At 68.7% G+C, this 21,804-nt stretch overlaps 1 protein-coding gene across 1 annotated transcript in view; it reads right to left on the bottom strand.

The window, feature by feature from the left end:
- The window catches only part of LOC127033095 (uncharacterized), a 45,924-nt gene that overhangs the window by 5,217 nt on the left and 18,903 nt on the right, over positions 1–21,804 (bottom strand). Inside the window, exons 20-33 of the mRNA XM_050920898.1 lie at positions 20,711–20,827; positions 19,974–20,189; positions 19,374–19,559; positions 18,943–19,116; positions 18,738–18,833; positions 18,019–18,155; positions 15,355–15,493; positions 15,183–15,241; positions 14,822–14,894; positions 10,527–10,628; positions 9,816–9,953; positions 8,308–8,405; positions 907–1,024; positions 46–199 (exon numbers count right to left, since the gene is read on the bottom strand). Coding sequence (XP_050776855.1) covers positions 46–199; positions 907–1,024; positions 8,308–8,405; positions 9,816–9,953; positions 10,527–10,628; positions 14,822–14,894; positions 15,183–15,241; positions 15,355–15,493; positions 18,019–18,155; positions 18,738–18,833; positions 18,943–19,116; positions 19,374–19,559; positions 19,974–20,189; positions 20,711–20,827 — 1,807 coding nt within the window. The remainder of the gene's footprint in view (positions 1–45; positions 200–906; positions 1,025–8,307; positions 8,406–9,815; positions 9,954–10,526; positions 10,629–14,821; positions 14,895–15,182; positions 15,242–15,354; positions 15,494–18,018; positions 18,156–18,737; positions 18,834–18,942; positions 19,117–19,373; positions 19,560–19,973; positions 20,190–20,710; positions 20,828–21,804) is intronic.

Below are 21,804 nucleotides of genomic sequence, written 5' to 3'. Positions count from 1 at the left end.
GCGGCTGGGGGGCTGGCGGGGGAGGGGCCCGGGACCCCCACTCACCGGGCGTTGAAGGAGAACTTGACCTTGGTGGTGAGTTTGACCAGGGCCACGTCGTAGTCGTAGAACTCGGGGATCCCGGCGCCCCGGAGCTTCCCGATGTTGTACTGGGGGTGACTCCAGAGCCTCTCCACCCGGTTCGCCGAGCTCGACTTCCCTGCGCAGAACCCAGGCGTCCGGTGCCAGCCCCTGCTCGCAGCACCCACCCCCCCCAGAGCCGGGAGAGAACCCAGGAGTCCTGGCTCCCAGCCCCCCCTGCTCTAACACACCAGCCCCCACTCCCCTCCCAGAGCCAGGAGAGAACCCAGGAGTCCTGGCTCCCAGCCCCCCCTGCTCTAACCACCAGCCCCCACTCCCCTCCCAGAGCCAGGAGAGAACCCAGGAGTCCTGGCTCCCAGCCCCCCCTGCTCTAACCACCAGCCCCCACTGCCCTCCCAGAGCCAGGGAGAGAACCCAGGAGTCCTGGCTCCGAGCCCCCCCGCTCTAACCACCAGCCCCCACTCCCCTCCCAGAGCCAGGAGAGAACCCAGGCGTCCGGCACCAGCCCCTGCTCGCAGCACCGCCCGCCCCCCCAGAGCCGGGAGAGAACCCAGGCGTCCTGGCTCCCAGCCCCCCGCCCCTCGCTCTAACCCACCAGCCCCCACTCCCCTCCCAGAGCCGGGGAGAGAACCCAGGCGTCCGGCGCCAGCCCCTGCTCGCAGCCCCCTCCGCCCCCCCAGAGCCAGGAGAGAACCTAGGCATCCTGGCTCCCAGCCCCCCCTGCTCTGACCCACCAGCCCCCACTGCCCTCCCAGGCCAGGCAGAGAACCCAGGAGTCCGGGCTCCACTCCCGGGCCAGGCAAAGAACCCCGGCGTCCGGCTCACCCACGTCCACGGTGATCCAGTGGGCCTGGTCGTCGATGTTGAAGCAGTGGGCGGCCGTGAGCACGAAGTACTCGGAGATCAGGGCCCCCTTGCAGGACTCCAGCCCCTTCCCAGGGCGCTGCGGAGAGGGGGGCGCGTGGGGAGACGGGTTAGGGTCCCTGCTGGGGGGGGCGTGTGGGGAGAGCGGCTGGGGTAGGAGGCACTGAGGCCAGGGTCCCTGCTGGGGGGGCATGTGGGGAGATTGGCCCGGGGTAGGAGGGGATCGAGGCCGGGGGCACAGGGGGTGTGTGTGGGGAGACAGGCCCGGGGTAGGAGGGGCCGGGGCCGAGGCCGGGGGCACTGGGGGGGCGTGTGGGGAGACGGGTCTGTGGTAGGAGGGGCCGAGGCCAGTGGCACAAGGGTGTGTGTGGGGAGACGGGTCTGGGGCAGGAGGGGCCGAGGCCGGGGGTACTGGGGGGGCGTGTGGGGAGACGGGTCTGGGGCAGGAGCGGCCGAGGCCGGGGGCACTGGGGGTGTGTGTGCAGAGAGCGGCCGGGGTAGGAGGGGCCGAGGCCGGGGGCACTAGGGGGTCGTGTGGGGAGAGCGGCTGGGGTAGGAGGGGCCGAGGCCAGGGGCACTGGGGGGGGCGTGGGGGGAGACGGGTCTGGGGCAGGAGCGGCCGAGGCCGGGGGCACTGGGGGGGGCGTGTGGGGAGACGGGTCTGGGGCAGGAGCGGCCGAGGCCGGGGGCACTGGGGGGGCGTGTGGGGAGACGGGTCTGGGGCAGGAGCGGCCGAGGCCGGGGGCACTGGGGGGGCGTGTGGGGAGACGGGTCTGGGGCAGGAGCGGCCGAGGCCGGGGGCACTGGGGGTGTGTGTGGGGAGACGGGTCTGGGGCAGGAGGGGCCGAGGCCGGGGCACTGGGGGGGGCGTGTGGGGAGACGGGTCTGGGGCAGGAGCGGCCGAGGCCGGGGGCACTGGGGTGTGTGTGGGGAGACGGGTCTGGGGCAGGAGGGGCCGAGGCCGGGGGCACTGGGGGTGTGTGTGCGGAGAGCGGCCGGGGTAGGAGGGGCTGAGGTTGGGGTCCCTGCTGGGGGGCACTGCGGGGGCGTGTGGGGAGATGGGCCTAGGGTAGGAGGGGCCGAGGCCGGGGGCACTGGGGGTGTGTGGGGAGAGCGGCCGGGGTAGGAGGGGCTGAGGCGGGGGTCCCTGTTGGGGGGTCATGTGGGGAGAGTGGCCGGGGTAGGAGAGGCCGGGGGCACTGGGGGTGTGTGTGGGGAGAGCGGCCGGGGTAGGAGGAGCCGAGGCCGGGGGCACTGGGGGGCGTGTGGGGAGAGCAGCCGGGGTAGGAGGGGCCAAGGCCGGGGGCACTGGGGGTGTGTGTGGGGAGACGGGTCAGGGGCACGAGGGTCCGAGGCCGGGGGCACAGGGGGGGCGTGTGGGGAGAGCGGCCGGGGTAGGAGGAGCCGAGGCCGGGGGCACTGGGGGGCGTGTGGGGAGAGCGGCCGGGGTAGGAGGGGCCGAGGCCGGGGGCACTGGGGGGGCGTGTGGGGAGAGCGGCCGGGGTAGGAGGAGCCGAGGCCGGGGGCACTGGGGGGCGTGTGGGGAGAGCGGCCGGGGTAGGAGGGGCCGAGGCCGGGGGCACTGGGGGGGGCGTGTGGGGAGACGGGTCTGGGGCAGGAGGGGCTGAGGCCGGGGGCACTGGGGGGGGCGTGTGGGGAGAGCGGCCGGGGTAGGAGGAGCCGAGGCCGGGGGCACTGGGGGGGGCGTGTGGGGAGACGGGTCTGGGGTAAGAGGGTCCGAGGCCGGGGGCACTGGGGGGGCGTGTGGGGAGACGGGTCTGGGGTAAGAGGGTCCGAGGCCGGGGGCACTGGGGGGGCGTGTGGGGAGACGGGTCTGGGGCAGGAGCGGCCGAGGCCGGGGGCACTGGGGGGGGCGTGTGGGGAGACGGGTCTGGGGCAGGAGCGGCCGAGGCCGGAGGCACAGGGGGGCGTGTGGGGAGAGCGGCCGGGGTAGGAGGGGCTGAGGTCGGGGTCCCTGCTGGGGGGCTGGGGGGGACCCAGCGCGTGTCTCCAGCAGATGGGTAGCAGGTGCCATGTGGCTCCAAGACCCCAGCATGAGCGGGGGGCTCCCCCTGGCCCCCCAAAGCCCCCAGTTCCCCCTCCCCCCCCTGCCCTTCCCCACCCACCCGTCATCTCCAGTCCCTTCTTCCCCAGAGCCCCATGTCCCCCCTGCCAGCCCCCTGCACCCCACACCCCAACCCCCACCCCTCCCCTCCCAGCTCCCCTGTGCCCCGCACCCCCTCCCACCTCCAGCCCCCTGCACCTGCACCCCCATCTCCCCCGTGTGCCCCCTCCCCATCCCAGCTCCCCTGTGCCCCGCACCCCCCTCCCACCTCCAGCCCCCTGCACCCCACCCCCATCTCCCCCGTGTGCCCCCTCCCCTCCCAGCTCCCCTGTGCCCCGCACCCCCTCCCACCCTCCAGCCCCCTGCACCCCACCCCCATCTCCCCGTGTGCCCCCTCCCCTCCCAGCTCCCCTGTGCCCCGCCCCCCCTCCCACCTCCAGCCCCCTGCACCCCACCCCCCTCTCCCCCGTGTGCCCCCTCCCCTCCCAGCTCCCCTGTGCCCCGCACCCCCTCCCACCTCCAGCCCCCTGCACCCCACCCTCATCTCCCCCGTGTGCCCCCTCCCCTCCCACCTCCCCTGCGCCCCGCACCCCCTCCCACCTCCAGCCCCCTGCACCCCACCCCCATCTCCCCCGTGTGCCCCCTCCCCTCCCAGCTCCCCTGTGCCCCGCACCCCCTCCCACCTCCAGCCCCCTGCACCCCACCCCCATCTCCCCCGTGTGCCCCCTCCCCTCCCAGCTCCCCTGTGCCCCGCACCCCCTCCCACCTCCAGCCCCCTGCACCCCACCCCCATCTCCCCCGTGTGCCCCCTCCCCGCCCAGCTCCCCTGTGCCCCGCACCCCCTCCCACCTCCAGCCCCCTGCACCCCACCCCCATCTCCCCCGTGTGCCCCCTCCCCGCCCAGCTCCCCTGCGCCCCGCACCCCCTCCCACCTCCAGCCCCCTGCACCCCACCCTCATCTCCCCCGTGTGCCCCCTCCCCTCCCACCTCCCCTGCGCCCCGCACCCCCTCCACCTCCAGCCCCCTGCACCCCACCCCCATCGCCCCCGTGTGCCCCCTCCCTCCAGCTCCCCTGTGCCCCGCACGCCCCTCCCACCTCCAGCCCCCTGCACCCCACCCCCATCTCCCCCGTGTGCCCCCTCCCCTCCCAGCTCCCTGTGCCCTGCACCCCCTCCACACCTCCAGCCCCCTGCACCCACCCCCATCTCCCCCGTGTGCCCCCTCCCCGCCCAGCTCCCCTGTGCCCCGCACCCCCTCCCCACCTCCAGCCCCCTGCACCCCACCCCATCTCCCCGTGTGCCCCTCCCCGCCCAGCTCCCCTGTGCCCCGCACCCCCTCCCACCTCCAGCCCCCTGCACCCACCCTCATCTCCCCGTGTGCCCCCTCCCCTCCCACCTCCCCTGCGCCCCGCACCCCCTCCCACCTCCAGCCCCCTGCACCCCACCCCCATCTCCCCCGTGTGCCCCCTCCCCTCCCAGCTCCCCTGTGCCCCGCACCCCGCTCCCACCTCCAGCCCCCTGCACCCCACCCCCATCTCCCCGTGTGCCCCCTCCCCTCCCAGCTCCCCTGTGCCCCGCACCCCCTCCCACCTCCAGCCCCCTGCACCCCACCCCATCTCCCCCGTGTGCCCCCTCCCCGCCCAGCTCCCCTGTGCCCCGCACCCCCTCCCACCTCCAGCCCCCTGCACCCCACCCCCATCTCCCCCGTGTGCCCCCTCCCCTCCCAGCTCCCCTGTGCCCCGCACCCCCTCCCACCTCCAGCCCCCTGCACCCCACCCTCATCTCCCCCGTGTGCCCCCTCCCCTCCCACCTCCCCTGTGCCCCGCACCCCCTCCCACCTCCAGCCCCCTGCACCCACCCCCATCTCCCCCGTGTGCCCCCTCCCCTCCCAGCTCCCCTGCGCCCCGCACCCCCTCCCACCTCCAGCCCCCTGCACCCCACCCTCATCTCCCCCGTGTGCCCCCTCCCCTCCCACCTCCCCTGCGCCCCGCACCCCCTCCCACCTCCAGCCCCCTGCACCCCACCCCCATCTCCCCCGTGTGCCCCCTCCCCTCCCAGCTCCCCTGTGCCCCGCACCCCCTCCCACCTCCAGCCCCCTGCACCCCACCCCCATCTCCCCCGTGTGCCCCCTCCCCTCCCAGCTCCCCTGTGCCCCGCACCCCCTCCCACCTCCAGCCCCCTGCACCCCACCCCCATCTCCCCCGTGTGCCCCCTCCCCTCCCAGCTCCCCTGTGCCCCGCACCCCCTCCCACCTCCAGCCCCTGCACCCCACCCCCATCTCCCCCGTGTGCCCCCTCCCCTCCCAGCTCCCCTGTGCCCCGCACCCCCTCCCACCTCCAGCCCCCTGCACCCCACCCCCATCTCCCCTCTGTGCCCCCTCCCCTCCCAGCTCCCCTGTGCCCCGCACCCCCTCCCACCTCCAGCCCCCTGCACCCCACCCCCATCTCCCCCGTGTGCCCCCTCCCCTCCCAGCTCCCCTGAGCCCCGCACCCCCTCCCACCTCCAGCCCCCTGCACCCCACCCCCATCTCCCCTCTGTGCCCCCTCCCCTCCCCTCCCAGCTCCCCTGTGCCCTGCACCCCCTCCCACCTCCAGCCCCCTGCACCCCACCCCCATCTCCCGTGTGCCCCCTCCCCTCCCAGCTCCCCTGTGCCCCGCACTCACCCTCCCACCTCCAGCCCCCTGCACCCCACCCCCATCTCCCCCGTGTGCCCCCTCCCCTCCCAGCTCCCCTGTGCCCCGCACCCCCTCCCACCTCCAGCCCCCTGCACCCCACCCCCATCTCCCCCGTGTGCCCCCTCCCCTCCCAGCTGCCCTGTGCCCTGCACCCCCTCCCACCTCCAGCCCCCTGCACCTCACCCCCATCTCCCGTGTGCCCCCTCCCCTCCCAGCTCCCCTGTGCCCCGCACCCCCTCCCACCTCCAGCCCCCTGCACCCCACCCCCATCTCCCCCGTGTGCCCCCTCCCCTCCCAGCTCCCCTGTGCCCCGCACCCCCTCCCACCTCCAGCCCCCTGCACCCCACCCCCATCTCCCCCGTGTGCCCCCTCCCCTCCCAGCTCCCCTGTGCCCCGCACCCCCTCCCACCTCCAGCCCCCTGCACCCCACCCCCCTCTCCCCCGTGTGCCCCCTCCCCTCCCAGCTCCCCTGTGCCCCGCACCCCCTCCCACCTCCAGCCCCCTGCACCCCACCCCCATCTCCCCTCTGTGCCCCCTCCCCTCCCAGCTCCCCTGTGCCCCGCACCCCCTCCCACCTCCAGCCCCCTGCACCCCACCCCCATCTCCCCCGTGTGCCCCCTCCCCTCCCAGCTCCCCTGTGCCCCGCACCCCCTCCCACCTCCAGCCCCCTGCACCCCACCCCCATCTCCCCCGTGTGCCCCCTCCCCTCCCAGCTCCCCTGTGCCCCGCACCCCCTCCCACCTCCAGCCCCCTGCACCCCACCCCCATCTCCCCTGTGTGCCCCGCACCCCCTCCCACCTCCAGCCCCCTGCACCCCACCCCCATCTCCCCCGTGTGCCCCCTCCCCTCCCAGCTGCCCTGTGCCCCGCACCCCCTCCCACCTCCAGCCCCCTGCACCCCACCCCCATCTCCCCCGTGTGCCCCCTCCCCTCCCAGCTCCCCTGTGCCCCGCACCCCCTCCCACCTCCAGCCCCCTGCACCCCACCCCCATCTCCCCCGTGTGCCCCCTCCCCTCCCAGCTCCCCTGTGCCCCGCACCCCCTCCCACCTCCAGCCCCCTGCACCTCACCCCCATCTCCCGTGTGCCCCCTCCCCGCCCAGCTCCCCTGTGCCCCGCACCCCCTCCCACCTCCAGCCCCCTGCACCCCACCCTCATCTCCCCCGTGTGCCCCCTCCCCTCCCAGCTCCCCTGTGCCCCGCACCCCCTCCCACCTCCAGCCCCCTGCACCTCACCCCCATCTCCCCCGTGTGCCCCCTCCCCTCCCAGCTGCCCTGTGCCCTGCACCCCCTCCCACCTCCAGCCCCCTGCACCCCACCCCCATCTCCCCCGTGTGCCCCCTCCCCTCCCAGCTCCCCTGTGCCCCGCACCCCCTCCCACCTCCAGCCCCCTGCACCCCACCCCCATCTCCCCCGTGTGCCCCCTCCCCTCCCAGCTCCCCTGTGACCCGCACCCCCTCCCACCTCCAGCCCCCTGCACCCCACCCCCATCTCCCCCGTGTGCCCCCTCCCCTCCCAGCTCCCCTGTGCCCCGCACCCCCTCCCACCTCCAGCCCCCTGCACCCCACCCCCCATCTCCCCCGTGTGCCCCCTCCCCTCCCACCTCCCCTGCGCCCCGCACCCCCTCCCACCTCCAGCCCCCTGCACCCCACCCCCATCTCCCCCGTGTGCCCCCTCCCCTCCCAGCTCCCCTGCGCCCCGCACCCCCTCCCACCTCCAGCCCCCTGCACCCCACCCCCATCTCCCCCGTGTGCCCCTCCCCTCCCAGCTCCCCTGCGCCCCGCACCCCCTCCCACCTCCAGCCCCCTGCACCCCACCCCCATCTCCCCCGTGTGCCCCCTCCCCTCCCAGCTCCCCTGTGCCCCGCACCCCCTCCCACCTCCAGCCCCCTGCACCCCACCCCCATCTCCCCCGTGTGCCCCTCCCCTCCCAGCTCCCCTGTGCCCCGCACCCCCTCCCACCTCCAGCCCCCTGCACCCCACCCCCATCTCCCCCGTGTGCCCCCTCCCCTCCCAGCTCCCCTGTGCCCCGCACCCCCTCCCACCTCCAGCCCCCTGCACCCCACCCCCATCTCTCCCGTGTGCCCCCTCCCCTCCCAGCTCCCCTGTGCCCCGCACCCCCTCCCACCTCCAGCCCCCTGCACCCCACCCCCATCTCCCCCGTGTGCCCCCTCCCCTCCCAGCTGCCCTGTGCCCCGCACCCCCTCCCACCTCCAGCCCCCTGCACCCCACCCCCATCTCCCCCGTGTGCCCCCTCCCCTCCCAGCTCCCCTGTGCCCCGCACCCCCTCCCACCTCCAGCCCCCTGCACCTCACCCCCATCTCCCCCGTGTGCCCCCTCCCCTCCCAGCTCCCCTGTGCCCCGCACCTCCTCCCACCTCCAGCCCCCCGTGTGCCCCCTCCCCCATCCTCCTGCACCCCACACCCCAAGCCTCCACCCCTCCCCTCCCAGCTCCCCTGTGCCCTGCACCCCCTCCCAACTCCAGCCCCCCGTGTGCCCCCTCCGCTCCCAGCCTCCTGCACCCCACACCCCAAGCCCCCACCCCTCCCCTCCCAGCTCCCCTGTGCCCTGCACCCCCTCCCACCCCCATCTCCCCCGTGTGCCCCCTCCCCTCCCAGCCCCACTCACGGCGATTTTGATGCTGACGTGCCAGGGGTTTCTCTGGTAGTCGTCGGCCTCCTCGTGCGCCCAGCCCAGGCCGCACATGCTCAGCGTCTCGCTCTCGTCTGGGGGCAGACACAGGGTCAGGACTCCTGGGTTCTCTCCCAGCTCGGGGAGGGGACTGGGGGCTGGTGGTTAGAGTGAGGGGGGGCTGGGAGCCCAGACACCTGGGTTCTCTCCCAGCTCAGGAAGGGGGCTGGTGGTTGGGGGGGGGCTGGGGGGCTGGACACCTGGGTTCTCTCCCGGCTCGGGGAGGGGACTGGGGGCTGGTGGTTAGAGTGAGGGGGGGCTGGGAGCCTGGACACCTGGGTTCTCTCCCGGCTCGGGGAGGGAAGTGGGGGCTGGTGGGTTAGAGTAGGGGTGGGGAGCTGGATGCCGGGGTTTGCGGGGAGGTGGGGGTTAGGGAGCTGGATACTGGGGTTTGCAGGGAGGGGGAGCTGGACGCCGGGGTTCCCAAACTCGTGGGGGGTGGGGAGCCAGGGTTGGCGGGGGGCCGGACGCCGGGGTTCACGGGGGCAGGGGTGTGCCGGACGCCAGGGTTCCCAGGGTTCGTGGGCAGGGGGGCAGAGAGCCAGACGCCAGGGTTCATGGGCAGGGGGGTGGGGAGCCGGACACCGGGGTTCGCGGGGCAGGGGAGCGGGGCGCCGGACGTCAGGGTTCGTGGGGCAGTGGGGCGCCAGACGCCGGGGTTCGCGGGGCGGGGCGCCAGACGCCGGGGTTCGCGGGGCAGTGGGGCGCCGGACGCCAGGGTTCGCGGGGCAGTGGGGCGCCAGACGCCGGGGTTCGCGGGGCAGTGGGGCGCCGGACGCCGGGGTTCGCGGGGCAGTGGGGCGCCGGACGCCGGGGTTCGCGCGGCGGGGGGGGGCGCCGGACGCCGGGGTTCGCGGGGCAGGGGTGTGCCGGACGCCGGGGTTCCCAGGGTTCGTGGGCAGGGGGGCAGAGAGCCAGATGCCAGGGTTCATGGGCAGGGGGGTGGGGAGCCGGACACCGGGGTTCGCGGGGCAGGGGGGCGGGGCGCCGGACGTCAGGGTTCATGGGGCAGTGGGGCGCCGGACGCCGGGGTTTGCGGGGCAGGGGGCGGGGCGCCGGATGTCAGGGTTCGTGGGGCAGTGGGGCGCCGGACGCCGGGGTTCGCGGGGCAGGAGGGTGGGGCGCCGGACGTCAGGGTTCATGGGCAGGGGGGTGGGGAGCCGGACACCGGGGTTCGCGGGGCAGGGGGGCGGGGCGCCGGACGTCAGGGTTCGTGGGGCAGTGGGGCACCGGACGCCGGGGTTCGCGGGGCAGGGGGGCGAGGAGCCGGACGTCAGGGTTCGTGGGGCAGTGGGGCGCCGGGGTTCGCGGGGCAGGGGGGCGGGGCGCAGGACGCCGGGGTTCGCGGGGCAGGGGGGCGCCGGACGCCGGGGTTCGCGGGGCAGTGGGGCGCCGGACGCCGGGGTTCGCGGGGCAGGGGGGCGGGGAGCCGGGGTTCCCGGTACCGATCATGTCGTGGAAGGCCTTCTGCAGGTCCCTGATGTCCTGCATATGGAAGACGTGTTTCTCGCCACTCTTCTTGGAGGCCAACTCGGCGATGTTCTCGGCGTTCACCATGGCCCCGATCCCGAACACGTAGATATCTGGGGGGGGGAGCCGGGCTGTGGGGCCGCCGTGCAGCCGCCCGCCGACCCCACGGCCCCAACCCCCGCGGCCCTGTCCCCCATGGACTTCCCCGCCGACCCCACAGCCAATCCCCCTCCACGACCTCACGGCCCCAACCCCCACGGCCCTCTCCCCCACAGCCCCTCATGAACCCCCCTGCCAACACCCCCCCACCTCCCTGACCCCACGGCCCCAACCCCCATGGCCCCCCAGGGACCCCCCTGTCGACCCCACGGCCAACCCCCCCCACCTCTCCAACCCCATGGCCCCAACGCCCACAGCCCTCTGCCCCACAGCCCCCCATGAACTCCCTGCCAACACCCCCCGACCCCATGGCCCCAACCCCCATGGCTCCCCATGGACCCCCCCGTCGACCCCACGGCCAACCCCCCCACCTCTCCAAACCCACGGCCCTCTCCGCCACAGCCCCCCATGGACCCCCCTGCCAACCTCCCAGACCCCTCACCCCAGAGACTCCCTATTGACTCCCCAGCCGACTCCATGGCCCCCCACGACCTGCCCCACTCCTCCAGCACCCCCGGCCCCCTCACCCAGGTAATCCTCGCGGGGGTTGCGGATGTCCCGGCCGATGCTCAGGAGCTCCCGGATCTGCCTCACCACCGGCATCGGGGAGCCCCCCATGTTGGTGTTCCCTGGGGGGAGGGGAGAGTAAGGGGGGCTGGGGGTGCAGATGGGGGAGGGGACTCAGAGGATGGGGGTTGGGCACTGTGGGAGGCTGAGGCGCTGCCTGGAGTGAAGGAGTGTGGGGGGGGATGTGGGAGGGGTTGGGACTTCAGTGGGGCTGGGAAGGGCACAGGAGGCTAGAGAGGTGTTCAGGGGTACAGGGGCTCTGGGGGGTTCAGGGGTCTCATGAGGACCAGCATGTGGTGAGTGGAGTTGGGGTTTGGGGTACAGAGGGGTTTGGGGGTACAGGGGGATTAGGGGGGTAATAGATTCACACTCTAGGGCTGGAAGGGACCTCGAGAGGTCATCAAGTCCAGTCCCCTGCCCTCATGCCAGGACCAAATACTGTCTAGACCATCCCTGATAGACATTTATCTAACCTACTCTTAAATATCTCCAGAGATGGAGATTCCACAACCTCCCTAGGCAATTTATTCCAGTGTTTAACTACCCTGACAGTTAGGAACTTTTTCCTAATGTCCAACCTAAATCTCCCTTGCTGCAGTTTAAGCCCATTGCTTCTTGTTCTATCACTGGAGGCTAAGGTGAACCAGTTTTCTCCCTCCTCCTGATGACACCCTTTTAGATACCTGAAAACTGCTATCATGTCCCCTCTCAGTCTTCTCTTTTCCAAACTAAACAAACCCAATTCCTTCAGCCTTCCTTCATAGGTCATGTTCTCAAGACCTTTAATCATTCTTGTTGCTCTTCTCTGGACCCTCTCCAATTTCTCCACATCTTTCTTGAAATGCGGTGCCCAGAACTGGACACAATACTCCAGTTGAGGCCTAACCAGCGCAGAGTAAAGCGGAAGAATGACTTCTCGAGTCTTGTTTACAACACACCTGTTAATGCATCCCAGAATCACGTCTGATTTTTTTGCAACAGTATCAGACTGTTGACTCCTATTTAGCTTGTGGTCCACTATGACCCCTAGATCTCTTTCTGCCATACTCCTTCCTAGACAGTCTCCTCCCATTCTGTATGTGTGAAACTGATTGTTCCTTCCTAAGTGGAGCACTTTGCATTTATCTTTATTGAACTTCATCCTGTTTACCTCAGACCATTTCTCCAATTTGCCCAGATCATTTTGAATTTTGACCCTGTCCTCAAGCAGTTACAATCCCTCCCAGTTCGGTATCGTCCGCAAACTTAATAAGCGTACTTTCTATGCCAACATCTAAATCGTTGATGAAGATATTGAACAGAACCGGTCCCAAAACAGACCCCAGCAGAACCCCACTTGTTATACCTTTCCAGCAGGATTGGGAGCCATTAATAACTACTCTCTGAGTACGGTTATCCAGCCAGTTATGCACCCACCTTATAGTAGCCCCATCTAAATTGTACTTTCCTAGTTTATCTATAAGAATATCATGCGAGACCGTATCAAATGCCTTACTAAAGTCTAGGTATATCACATCCACCGCTTCTCCCTTATCCACAAGGCTCGTTATCCCATCAGAGAAAGCTATCGGATTGGTGTGACACGATTTGTTCTTTACAAATCCACGCTGGCTATTCCCTATCACCTTACCACCCTCCAAGTGTTTGCAGATGATTTCCTTCATTACTGGCTCCATTAGCTTCCCTGGCACAGAAGTTGAACTCACGGGTCTGTGGTTCCCTGGGTTGTTTTTATTTCCCTTTTGAGAATTGGGCACTAGATTTGCCCTTTTCCAGCCATCTGGAATCTCTCCCATCTCCCATGATTTCCCAAAGATAATAGCTAGAGGCTCAGATACCTCCCCTGTTAGCTCCTTGAGTATTCTAGGATGCATTTCATCAGGCCCTGGTGACTTGCAGGCATCTAACTTTTCTAAGTGATTTTTTACTTGTTCTTTTTTTATTTTATCTTCTAAACCTACCCCCTTCCCATTAGCATTCACTATGTTAGACATTCCTTCAGACTTCTCGATGAAGACTGAAAGAAAGAAGTCATTGAGCATCTCTGCCAATTCCAAGTCTCCCGTTACTGTTTCCCCCTCCTCACTGAGCTGTGGGCCTACCCTGTCCTTGGTCTTCCTCTTGCTTCTAATGTATTGATAAAAAGTCTTCTTGTTTCCCTTTATTCCCATAGCTAGTTTGAGCTCATTTTGTGCCTTTGCCTTTCTAATCTTACCTCTGCATTCCTGTGTTATTTGCCTATATTCATCCTTTGTAATCTGACCTAGTTTCCATTTTTTATATGACGCCTTTTTATTTTGTAGGTCATGCAAGATCTTGTGGTTAAGCCAAGCTGGTCTTTTGCCACATTTTCTCTTTTTCCTACCCAGCGGAATAGCTTGCTTTTAGGCCCTTAATAGCGTCCCTTTGAAAAACTGCCAACTCTCCTCAGTTGTTTTTCCCCTCAGTCTTGATTCCCATGGGACCTTACCTATCAGCTCTCTGAGCTTACCAAAATCCGCCTTCCTGAAATCCATTGTCTCCATTTTGCTGTCCTCCCTTCTACCCTTCCTTAGAATTGCAAACTCTATGATTTCATGATCACTTTCACCCAAGCTTCCTTCTACTTTCAAATTCTCACCGAGTTCCTCCCTGTTTGTTAAAATCAAGTCTAGAACAGCTTCCCCCCAGTAGCTTTTTCAACCTTCTGCAATAAAAAGTTGTCTGCAATGCAGTCCAGGAACTTATTGGATAGTCTGTGCCCCGCGGTGTTATTTTCCCAACATATGTCTGGATAGTTGAAGTCCCCCATCAGCACCAGATCTTGGGCTTTGGATGATTTTGTTAGTTGTTTCAAAAAAGCCTCATCCACCTCTTCCACCCGGTTAGGTGGCCTGTAGCAGAGGCCTAGCAGGACATCACCCTTGTGTCTTACCCCTTTTAGCCTAACCCAGAGACTCTCAACACGTCCGTCTCCTGGCCAAGGGTGCACATTTTAATATATAAGGCAACGCCTCCCTTTCCCCCGCCTGCCCTTCCTGAGCAGCGCTCCGGTGTGTGTTATCCCACCACGCGTCGGTGATGCCAGCGATGTCAGAGCTGTATTTATTGATTAGCACTTCCAGTTCTTCCTGCTTATTCCCCAGACGTCTCGCATTTGGCAGCTAAGATCCTGGTTTGATCCTGCCTCCCAGTTGTGCCCTGACCCTCCTTTCTCTCTGCCATTACAGCCCACACTCCCTCTTGCTTCCGACCCATCTCCCAGGTCTCCATGTCCCCGGCGAACCTCACTAGGGTCTCACCATCAGTCATGAGGACCAGCACGGGGCAGGTGGAGTTGGGGTTCAGGGGTACAGGGGGGTTGGAGATACAGAGGGGTTTGGGGATACAGGGAGGTCTCACCATCAGTCATGAGGACCAGCACGTGGCGGGTGGAGTTGGGGCTTGGGGGTACAGGGGGTTTGGGGGTACAGGCAGGTTCGGGAGGGTCTCACCATCGGTCATGAGGATCAGCACGTTATGGGTGGAGTTGGGGCTTGGGGGTACAGGGGATTTGGGGTACAGAGGGGTTTGGGGGTACAGAGGGTCTCACCATCGGTCATGAGGACCAGCACGTGATGAGTGGAGTTGGGGCTTGGGGGTACAGGGGGTTGGGGGTTCCAGGGTTTGGGGGTACAGAGGAGTTTGAGGGTATGGGGGGGTCTCACCATCGGTCATGAGGACCAGCACGTGGCGAGTGGAGTTGGGGCTTGGGGGTACAGGGGGGTTGGGGGTTCCAGGGTTTCGGGGTACAGGGGGGGTCTCACCGTAGGTCATGAGGACCAGCACGTGGCGGGTGGAGTAGGGGTTTGGGGGTACAGGGGGGTTGGGGGTTCCAGGGTTTGGGGGTACAAGGGGATCTCACCGTCGGTCATTAGAACCAGCACGTGGCGGATGGAGTTGGGGTTTGGGGGTTCCAGGCTTTGGAGGTTCAGGGGGGTTGGGGGTTCCAGGCTTTGGGGGTACAGGGGGATCTCACCATTGGTCATGAGGACCAGCACGTGGAGGGTAGAGTTGGGGTTTGGGGGTTCCAGTGTTTGGGGGTACAGGGAGTCTCACCATCGGTCATGAGGACCAGCACGTGGCGGGTGGAGTTGAGGTTTGGGGGTTCCAGCGTTTTGGGGTACAGGGGGTTTGTGGGTACAGGGGGGTCTCACCATCCGTCATGAGGACCAGCACGTGGCGGGTGGAGTTGGGGTTTGGGGGTTCCAGCGTTTGGGGGTACAGGGGGTCTCACCATCGGTCATGAGGACCAGCACGTGGCGGGTGGAGTTGAGGTTTGGGGGTTCCAGCGTTTGGGGGTACAGGGGGTACAGGGGGTCTCACCATCGGTCATGAGGACCAGCACGTGGCGGGTGGAGTTGGGGTTTGGGGGTTCCAGCGTTTGGGGGTACAGGGGGTCTCACCATCGGTCATGAGGACCAGCACGTGGCGGGTGGAGTTGAGGTTTGGGGGTTCCAGCGTTTTGGGGTACAGGGGGTTTGTGGGTACAGGGGGGTCTCACCATCCGTCATGAGGACCAGCACGTGGCGGGTGGAGTTGGCGACCGGCGCCACCTTGTGGCCCTTGCGAATCTCGTCCTGCTCCTGCTCGATGATCATGTTGTGCACGGCCTCCAGCGCGGCCTTGGTGTTGGTGCCGCTGCGCAGTGAGTGGCCTGGGGGGGCACAGGGGGGATCAGGGCGGCCGGGCCCCCCACAGCGACCCCCGCAGAGCCCCCCTGCAGCCCCCCGGTAGCTCCCCCAGATAGCCCCCCGCCCCCGGACTCACTCTCGTATTTCAGGTCCCCCAGCTTGGTGCTGACCCAGTCGGCGTCGCTGCTCTCGGCTTTCACGGTGCTCACCACGACGTGGGGGTCGGTGGCGAAGGTCAGGACCCCGTAGCGGGGAAAGACCCCGTAGCTGGAGATCTAGGGGGGAAGGCGAGCGTCAGGGCAGGGAGGCCGGGGGCACCCACTGGGCATGGGGCAGGTGTCTCGGCCCCCCCGGGTGCAGGGGCAGAGGGCTGGGGATTGTGAGGTCCAAGGGGGTGCCCAGGGAGGGTGAGGGGTACCAGAGGTCTGGGGGTGCTGACAGGCCCCAGGGGTGCTGGCATTGGGGATACGAGGAGGGGGGTTGGGGGAGGCCCAGGCTGTTGGGGGCTTTGGGTGGCTGGTGAAGGTTGCAGGGTGCCCGAGGAGCTGGGTTTTCGGGGGGCGGGGGGTTCCCATGGGGCCAGATGGGCATTAGGCGATGGGGGGGCAAGGGGGTGGGGGGTTTCCATGGGGCCTGGTGGGCACTAGGGGATGTTGGGGGTCCCCAGAGTTTGGGGGGTTCCTGTGGAGCCTGGTGGGCACTAGGGGATGTTGGGGGTCCCCAGAGTTTGGGGGGTTCCTGTGGGGCCAGGTGGGCTCTAGGGGATGTTGGGGATCCCTGGGGTTTGGGAGGGTTCCCATGGGGCCAGGTGGGTGCTTGAGGATGTTGCGAGTCCCTGGGGTTTTGGGGGTTCCCATGGGGCCAGGTGGGCACTAGGGGATGGTGGGGGTCCCTGGGGTTTTGAGGGGTTCCCATGGGGCCAGGTGGGCACTAGGGGATGGTGGGGATCCCCGGGGTTTGGGGGGTCCCCATGGGGCAAGGTGGGCACTAGGGGATGGTGGGGGTCCCTGGGGTTTTGGGGGTTCCCATGGAGCCAGGTGGGCACTAGGGAATGGTGGGGGTCCCTGGGGTTTTGGGGGGGTTCCCATGGGGCCAGGTGGGCACCAGGGGATGGTGGGGATCCCTGGGGCTTTAGGGGTTCCCATGGAGCCAGGTGGGCACTAGGGGATGGTGGGGGTCCCTGGGGTTTTGGGGGTTCCCATGGGGCCAGGTGGGCACTAGGGGATGGTGGGGGTCCCCGGGGTTTTGGGGGTTCCCATGGAGCCAGGTGGGCACTAGGGAATGGTGGGGGTCCCTGGGGTTTTGGAGGTTCCCAAGGGGCCAGGTGGGTACTAGGGGATGGTGGGTGTCCCCGGGGATTTGGGGGTTCCCATGGAGCCAGGTGGGCACTAGGGAATGGTGGGGGTCCCTGGGGTTTTGGGGGTTCCCATGGGGCCAGGTGGGCACTAGGGGATGGTGGGGGTCCCTGGGGTTTTGGGGGTTCCCATGGAGCCAGGTGGGCACTAGGGGATGGTGGGGGTCCCTGGGGCTTTGGGGGTTCCCATGGAGCCAGGTGGGCACTAGGGAATGGTGGGGGTCCCCGGGGATTTGGTGGTTCCCATGGAGCCAGGTGGGCACTAGGGAATGGTGGGGATCCCTGGGGTTTTGGGGGTTCCCATGGAGCCAGGTGGGCACTAGGGAATGGTGGGGGTCCCTGGGGTTTTGGGGGTTCCCAAGTGGCCAGGTGGGCACTAGGGGATGGTGGGGGTCCCCGGGGATTTGGGGGTTCCCATGGAGCCAGGTAGGCACTAGGGAATGGTGGGGGTCCCCGGGGATTTGGTGGTTCCCATGGAGCCAGGTGGGCACTAGCGGATGGTGGGGGTCCCTGGGGTTTTGGGGGTTCCCATGGAGCCAGGTGGGCACTAGGGAATGGTGGGGGTCCCTGGGGTTTTGGGGGTTCCCAAGGGGCCAGGTGGGCACTAGGGGATGGTGGGGGTCCCCGGGGATTTGGGGGTTCCCATGGAGCCAGGTGGGCACTAGGGGATGATGGGGGTCCCTGGGGTTTTGGGGGTTCCCATGGGGCCAGGTGGGCACTAGGGGATGGTGGGTGTCCCCGGGGATTTGGGGGTTCCCATGGAGCCAGGTGGGCACTAGGGAATGGTGGGGGTCCCTGGGGTTTTGGGGGTTCCTATGGGGCCAGGTGGGCACTAGGGGATGGTGGGGGTCCCTGGGGTTTTGGGGGTTCCCATGGAGCCAGGTGGGCACTAGGGGATGGTGGGGGTCCCTGGGGCTTTGGGGGTTCCCATGGAGCCAGGTGGGCAGTAGGGAATGGTGGGGGTCCCCGGGGATTTGGTGGTTCCTATGGAGCCAGGTGGGCACTAGGGGATGATGGGGGTCCCCAGGGATTTGGTGGTTCCCATGGAGCCAGGTGGGCACTAGGGAATGGTGGGGGTCCCTGGGGTTTTGGGGGTTCCCATGGGGCCAGGTGGGCACTAGGGAATGGTAGGGATCCCTGGGGATTTGGTGGTTCCCATGGAGCCAGGTGGGCACTAGGGAATGGTGGGGGTCCCTGGGGTTTTGGGGGTTCCCATGGGGCCAGGTGGGCACTAGGGGATGGTGGGGGTCCCTGGGGTTTTGGGGGTTCCCATGGGGCCAGCTGGGCACTAGGGGATGGTGGGGGTCCCTGGGGTTTTGGGGGTTCCCATGGGGCAGGTGGGCACTAGGGTATGGTGGGGGTCCCTGGGGTTTTGGGGGTTCCCATGGGGCCAGCTGGGCACTAGGGGATGGTGGGGGTCCCTGGGGTTTTGGGGGGGGTCCCCACCTTCTCGATGAGCTGGACCAGGACGTCGCGGGCGCGGGAGAAGTTCCCCTCCCCCACGCTGTCCGAGGCGTCGAGCACCAGGTAAATGTTCATGGACCCGCCGGCCTCGATCACGATCTTCCGCTTCACGTTCTCCGCTGCGGAGAGCGGGGGGGTCAGTGGGCGGCTGGACCCCCCCTTCCCCAGCAGAGCCCCCCCCACTGCACCCCACACCCCCCAGCAGTGCACCCTACCTCCTCCCCAGCCACGTCCTCCCTGCTGCCCCCCCGAGCCCATCCTGACCCCCCCATTACAAACTCCCTCTTCCTGCCCCCCTGGCCTGTGATCCCCCAACTCAGGCAGGCTGCCCCCCCTCAACTGTAATCCTGCCCCCGGCCCCCCAACCCCTCATGGCCAAGCCCCCCCCGAACTGCGATCCTGCCCCCGGCCCCCCAACCCCTGCTGGCTAAGCCCCCCCAAACTGCGATTCTCTTTCCAACCCTCCTGTCTGAGCCCCTCCCGAATTGCGATCCTCCCCCTGGCCCCCCAACCCCTCCTGGCCGAGCCCCTCCAAACTGCAATCCTCCCCCAGTCCCCCAGTGACCCCTCCTGGCCGAGCCCCGCTCAACTGCAATCCTCCCCCCGGTCCCCCAGCACCCCTAGCTGAGCCGTCCCCGAACTGCGATCCTCCCCTAGCCCCCCGGCGACCCCCTCACCAAACGCCCCCCCCCGTGACTCACAGGTGGTCCGGTTCGGATCAGCCACCTCCACGGTCTCCGAGAGCGAGGCGATGAATGCGGAGGACACTTCCTCGGGGGTGTCGTAGGTGGACGGGTCTGGGGGGGCAGGAAGAGAGGGGGGGCTGAGAAACTGGGGATCACTCCCCCCGCGCCGCCCCCTCCCCGACCCCCCTGCATCCCCCCCGACCCCCCCCCATCCCATCACCTCGACACTCCGGTTGTGTCCCACTCCAGGCGCCGGACTCCTGGCAGGTCCGTTCTTTGGATCCGAACATGACGAGCCCCCGGCCACACCGGTACCGGACCCGATCCTCCACCCGGTAGAGCTGCCCGTCCTTCGTCGCCCCGATGGGGACGCCAGGGTCCGGGCACTGGCCCTCTGCAGGGAGAGGGGGTGTCAGCCCGTGTCGGCCCCTGCTGGGGCATGTTAGCCCATGTCGGGGCCATGTCTGGGTGTGTCAGCCTCCACTGGGGTGTGCTAGCTTGTGTTAGCCTGTATTGGGGGCACATTAGCCTATGTCAGGGCCGTGTTGGGGCACGGCTGGGTGTGTCAGCCTGTGTTGGGGGCGTGCCAGGACATGTTAGACCGTGTCAGGGCCGTGTCAGGGCATGTCCGCGCGCTCGGCTCCCCCTCACCTCCGTCGTCGCAGATGGCCGTCCCCCCGCTCCACTTCCCGTTGGGCAGGCAGGTGCGGTTGTGGGGGCCGCGCAGCGTGTACCCCTCGAAGCACTCGAAGGTCAGCGTCTGGCTGATGTTGTAGCGTGGCTGGCGGGGGTGGAAGTGCCCGTTGTCGAACTCCAGCGGGCCCGGGCACTGGATCGCTGCGGGGACAGGGGAATGGTCTGTTCTGGGTGCCCCCCCATGGCCCTCCAACACCTCCCAGCACCCAGACATCCCCTCCAGCCTCCCCCCGAGCACCCCACCTCCCCCTGGCACCTGGACACCCCCACGGCCCCCCGCTTTCCCCCACGGCACGCAGACACCCCCCCCAACCCCCAGACATCCCCCTGCCTCACCCTGGCACCTGAACCCCCACCTGGCTCCCAGATTCCCCCCCGCCTCTCGCTGGTACCCAAACACCCCCCACGGCCCCCAGACACCCCCAAAGGGCCGCCATCTCCCACTGACCCCTACACACCCCCCATGGCCCCCAGACACCCTTCCAGAACTCCCTGCCTTCCCCCGGCTCCCAGACCCTCCCCAGCTCCCAGACCCCTCTGCCCCCGGCCCCCCACCTCTGCACTCGGCCTTGGCGAGGGGGCGGCCGCTGGGGGCGCGCAGGGGGCTCCACTGGCTGTTGGAACGGCACTCCCGGATGGGGGTGGGGTACGGGAACTGCCCCGCGGGGCACTGGTACACCAGCATCTGCCCCTGGCGCTGCACCCGGGCCGAGCCCCCCACGATCAGCGCCGCCTGGGGGTCACAGCTCGGGGTGTCGCTGGCAGCCGCACCTGGGGGGAACGAGAGCATCAGGGCGAGGCCAGGGACCCCCCCCCACATCTCCCCTCGCAGCCCCCCAAATACCCCCCAATCCCGCCGGGGGGCACCCGGCCATTTGTGTGGGACCCATAAAAACCCAGCTGCCGGGCAGGGACAATGTGTGTAGGACCCACCCCAATTACCCCCCACCCCGTCTGCCCGAGCCCCGGGGGGGGACTGGCTGGGGGGGTTATGGGGGGTTGAGCCAGGTTGGGGGCCCTGAGCTGGGAGGGGTGGGAGAGGGCTGGCTGGGGTGGGGGCGCGGCGTGGGGACCCCATGCGTGGGGCTGGCTGGGGGCCAGGTTGTGGGGGGCTGTGGGGCTGGGCGGGGTCGGGTTGTGGGGGAGCTGTGGGGGAGCAGGGGGGCCCGGGCGGGGGGAGCCGGTGGGCTGCGGGGGGGTGGTGTTGTGGGGGGGATGGGGGGCTGGGGGGGGCCTGGCGAGGAGGGTTGTGGGGGGACCGGGGGGGCCGGTCGGGGGCCGGGGGGACCCACCGAGGCTCAGCGCCAGGAGCCAGGCGAGCAGCGGGGCTGCGGGTCCCATCGCTCGGCGCGTCCGTCCGGGGCTGAGCCGAGCCGGGTCTGGCCGAGCCCGGCTGCCCGCGGGCGGGGCTGGGGGGCGGGAGGGGTGCGGGGGAGGGACAGGGGTTGTGGGGGAGGGGAGCTGGGGGGGAGGCGGTGGAGTGGGTACAGGATGAGGGCGGGGGAGGGGGTTGAGGGGGAGCTGGGGGGAGGGGGTTGAGGGGGTACAGGATGAGGGCGGGGGAGGGGGTTGTGGGGGAGCTGGGGGAGGGGGTTGAGGGGTACAGGATGAGGGGGGGAGGGGGTTGAGGGGGAGCTGGGGGGAGGGGGTTGAGGGGGTACAGGATGAGGGCGGGGGAGGGGGTTGTGGGGGAGCTGGGGGGAGGGCGTTGAGGGGGTACAGGATGAGGGCGGGGGAGGGGGTTGTGGGGGAGCTGGGGGGAGGGCGTTGAGGGGGTACAGGATGAGGACGGGGAGGGGGTTGTGTGGGAGCTGGGGGGAGGGGGTTGAGGGGGTACAGGATGAGGACGGGGAGGGGGTTGTGTGGGAGCTGGGGGGAGGGGATTGAGGGGGTACAGGATGAGGGCGGGGGAGGGGGTTGTGGGGGAGCTGGGGGAGGGGATTGAGGGGGTACAGGATGAGGGCGGGGGAGGGGGTTGTGGGGGAGCTGGGGGGAGGGGATTGAGGGGGTACAGGATGAGGGCGGGGGAGGGGGTTGTGTGGGAGCTGGGGGGAGGGGGTTGAGGGGGTACAGGATGAGGGCGGGGGAGGGGGTTGAGGGGGAGCTGGGGGGAGGGGGTTGAGGGGGTACAGGATGAGGACGGGGAGGGGGTTGTGGGGGAGCTGGGGGGAGGGGGTTGAGGGGGTACAGGATGAGGGCGGGGGAGGGGGTTGAGGGGGAGCTGGGGGGAGGGGATTGAGGGGGTACAGGATGAGGGCGGGGACAGCAGGTTGTGGGGGAGCTGTGGGGCAACGGGGGGGGAGGGGGGGTTCTCTCTCTGCCGGTTCCGCCAGGAACTGACGGGGGGGGTGTCTGAGGGGAGTTTGGGGGGGCTGGGAGGGGGCAT

Source organism: Gopherus flavomarginatus, chromosome 12, assembly GCF_025201925.1.
Source record: "Gopherus flavomarginatus isolate rGopFla2 chromosome 12, rGopFla2.mat.asm, whole genome shotgun sequence".
In the NCBI taxonomy this organism is placed as follows: domain Eukaryota; kingdom Metazoa; phylum Chordata; order Testudines; family Testudinidae; genus Gopherus; species Gopherus flavomarginatus.
The sequence above is the reverse complement of the archived record's forward strand: the minus strand, read 5'-3'. Positions and strand labels throughout refer to the sequence as shown.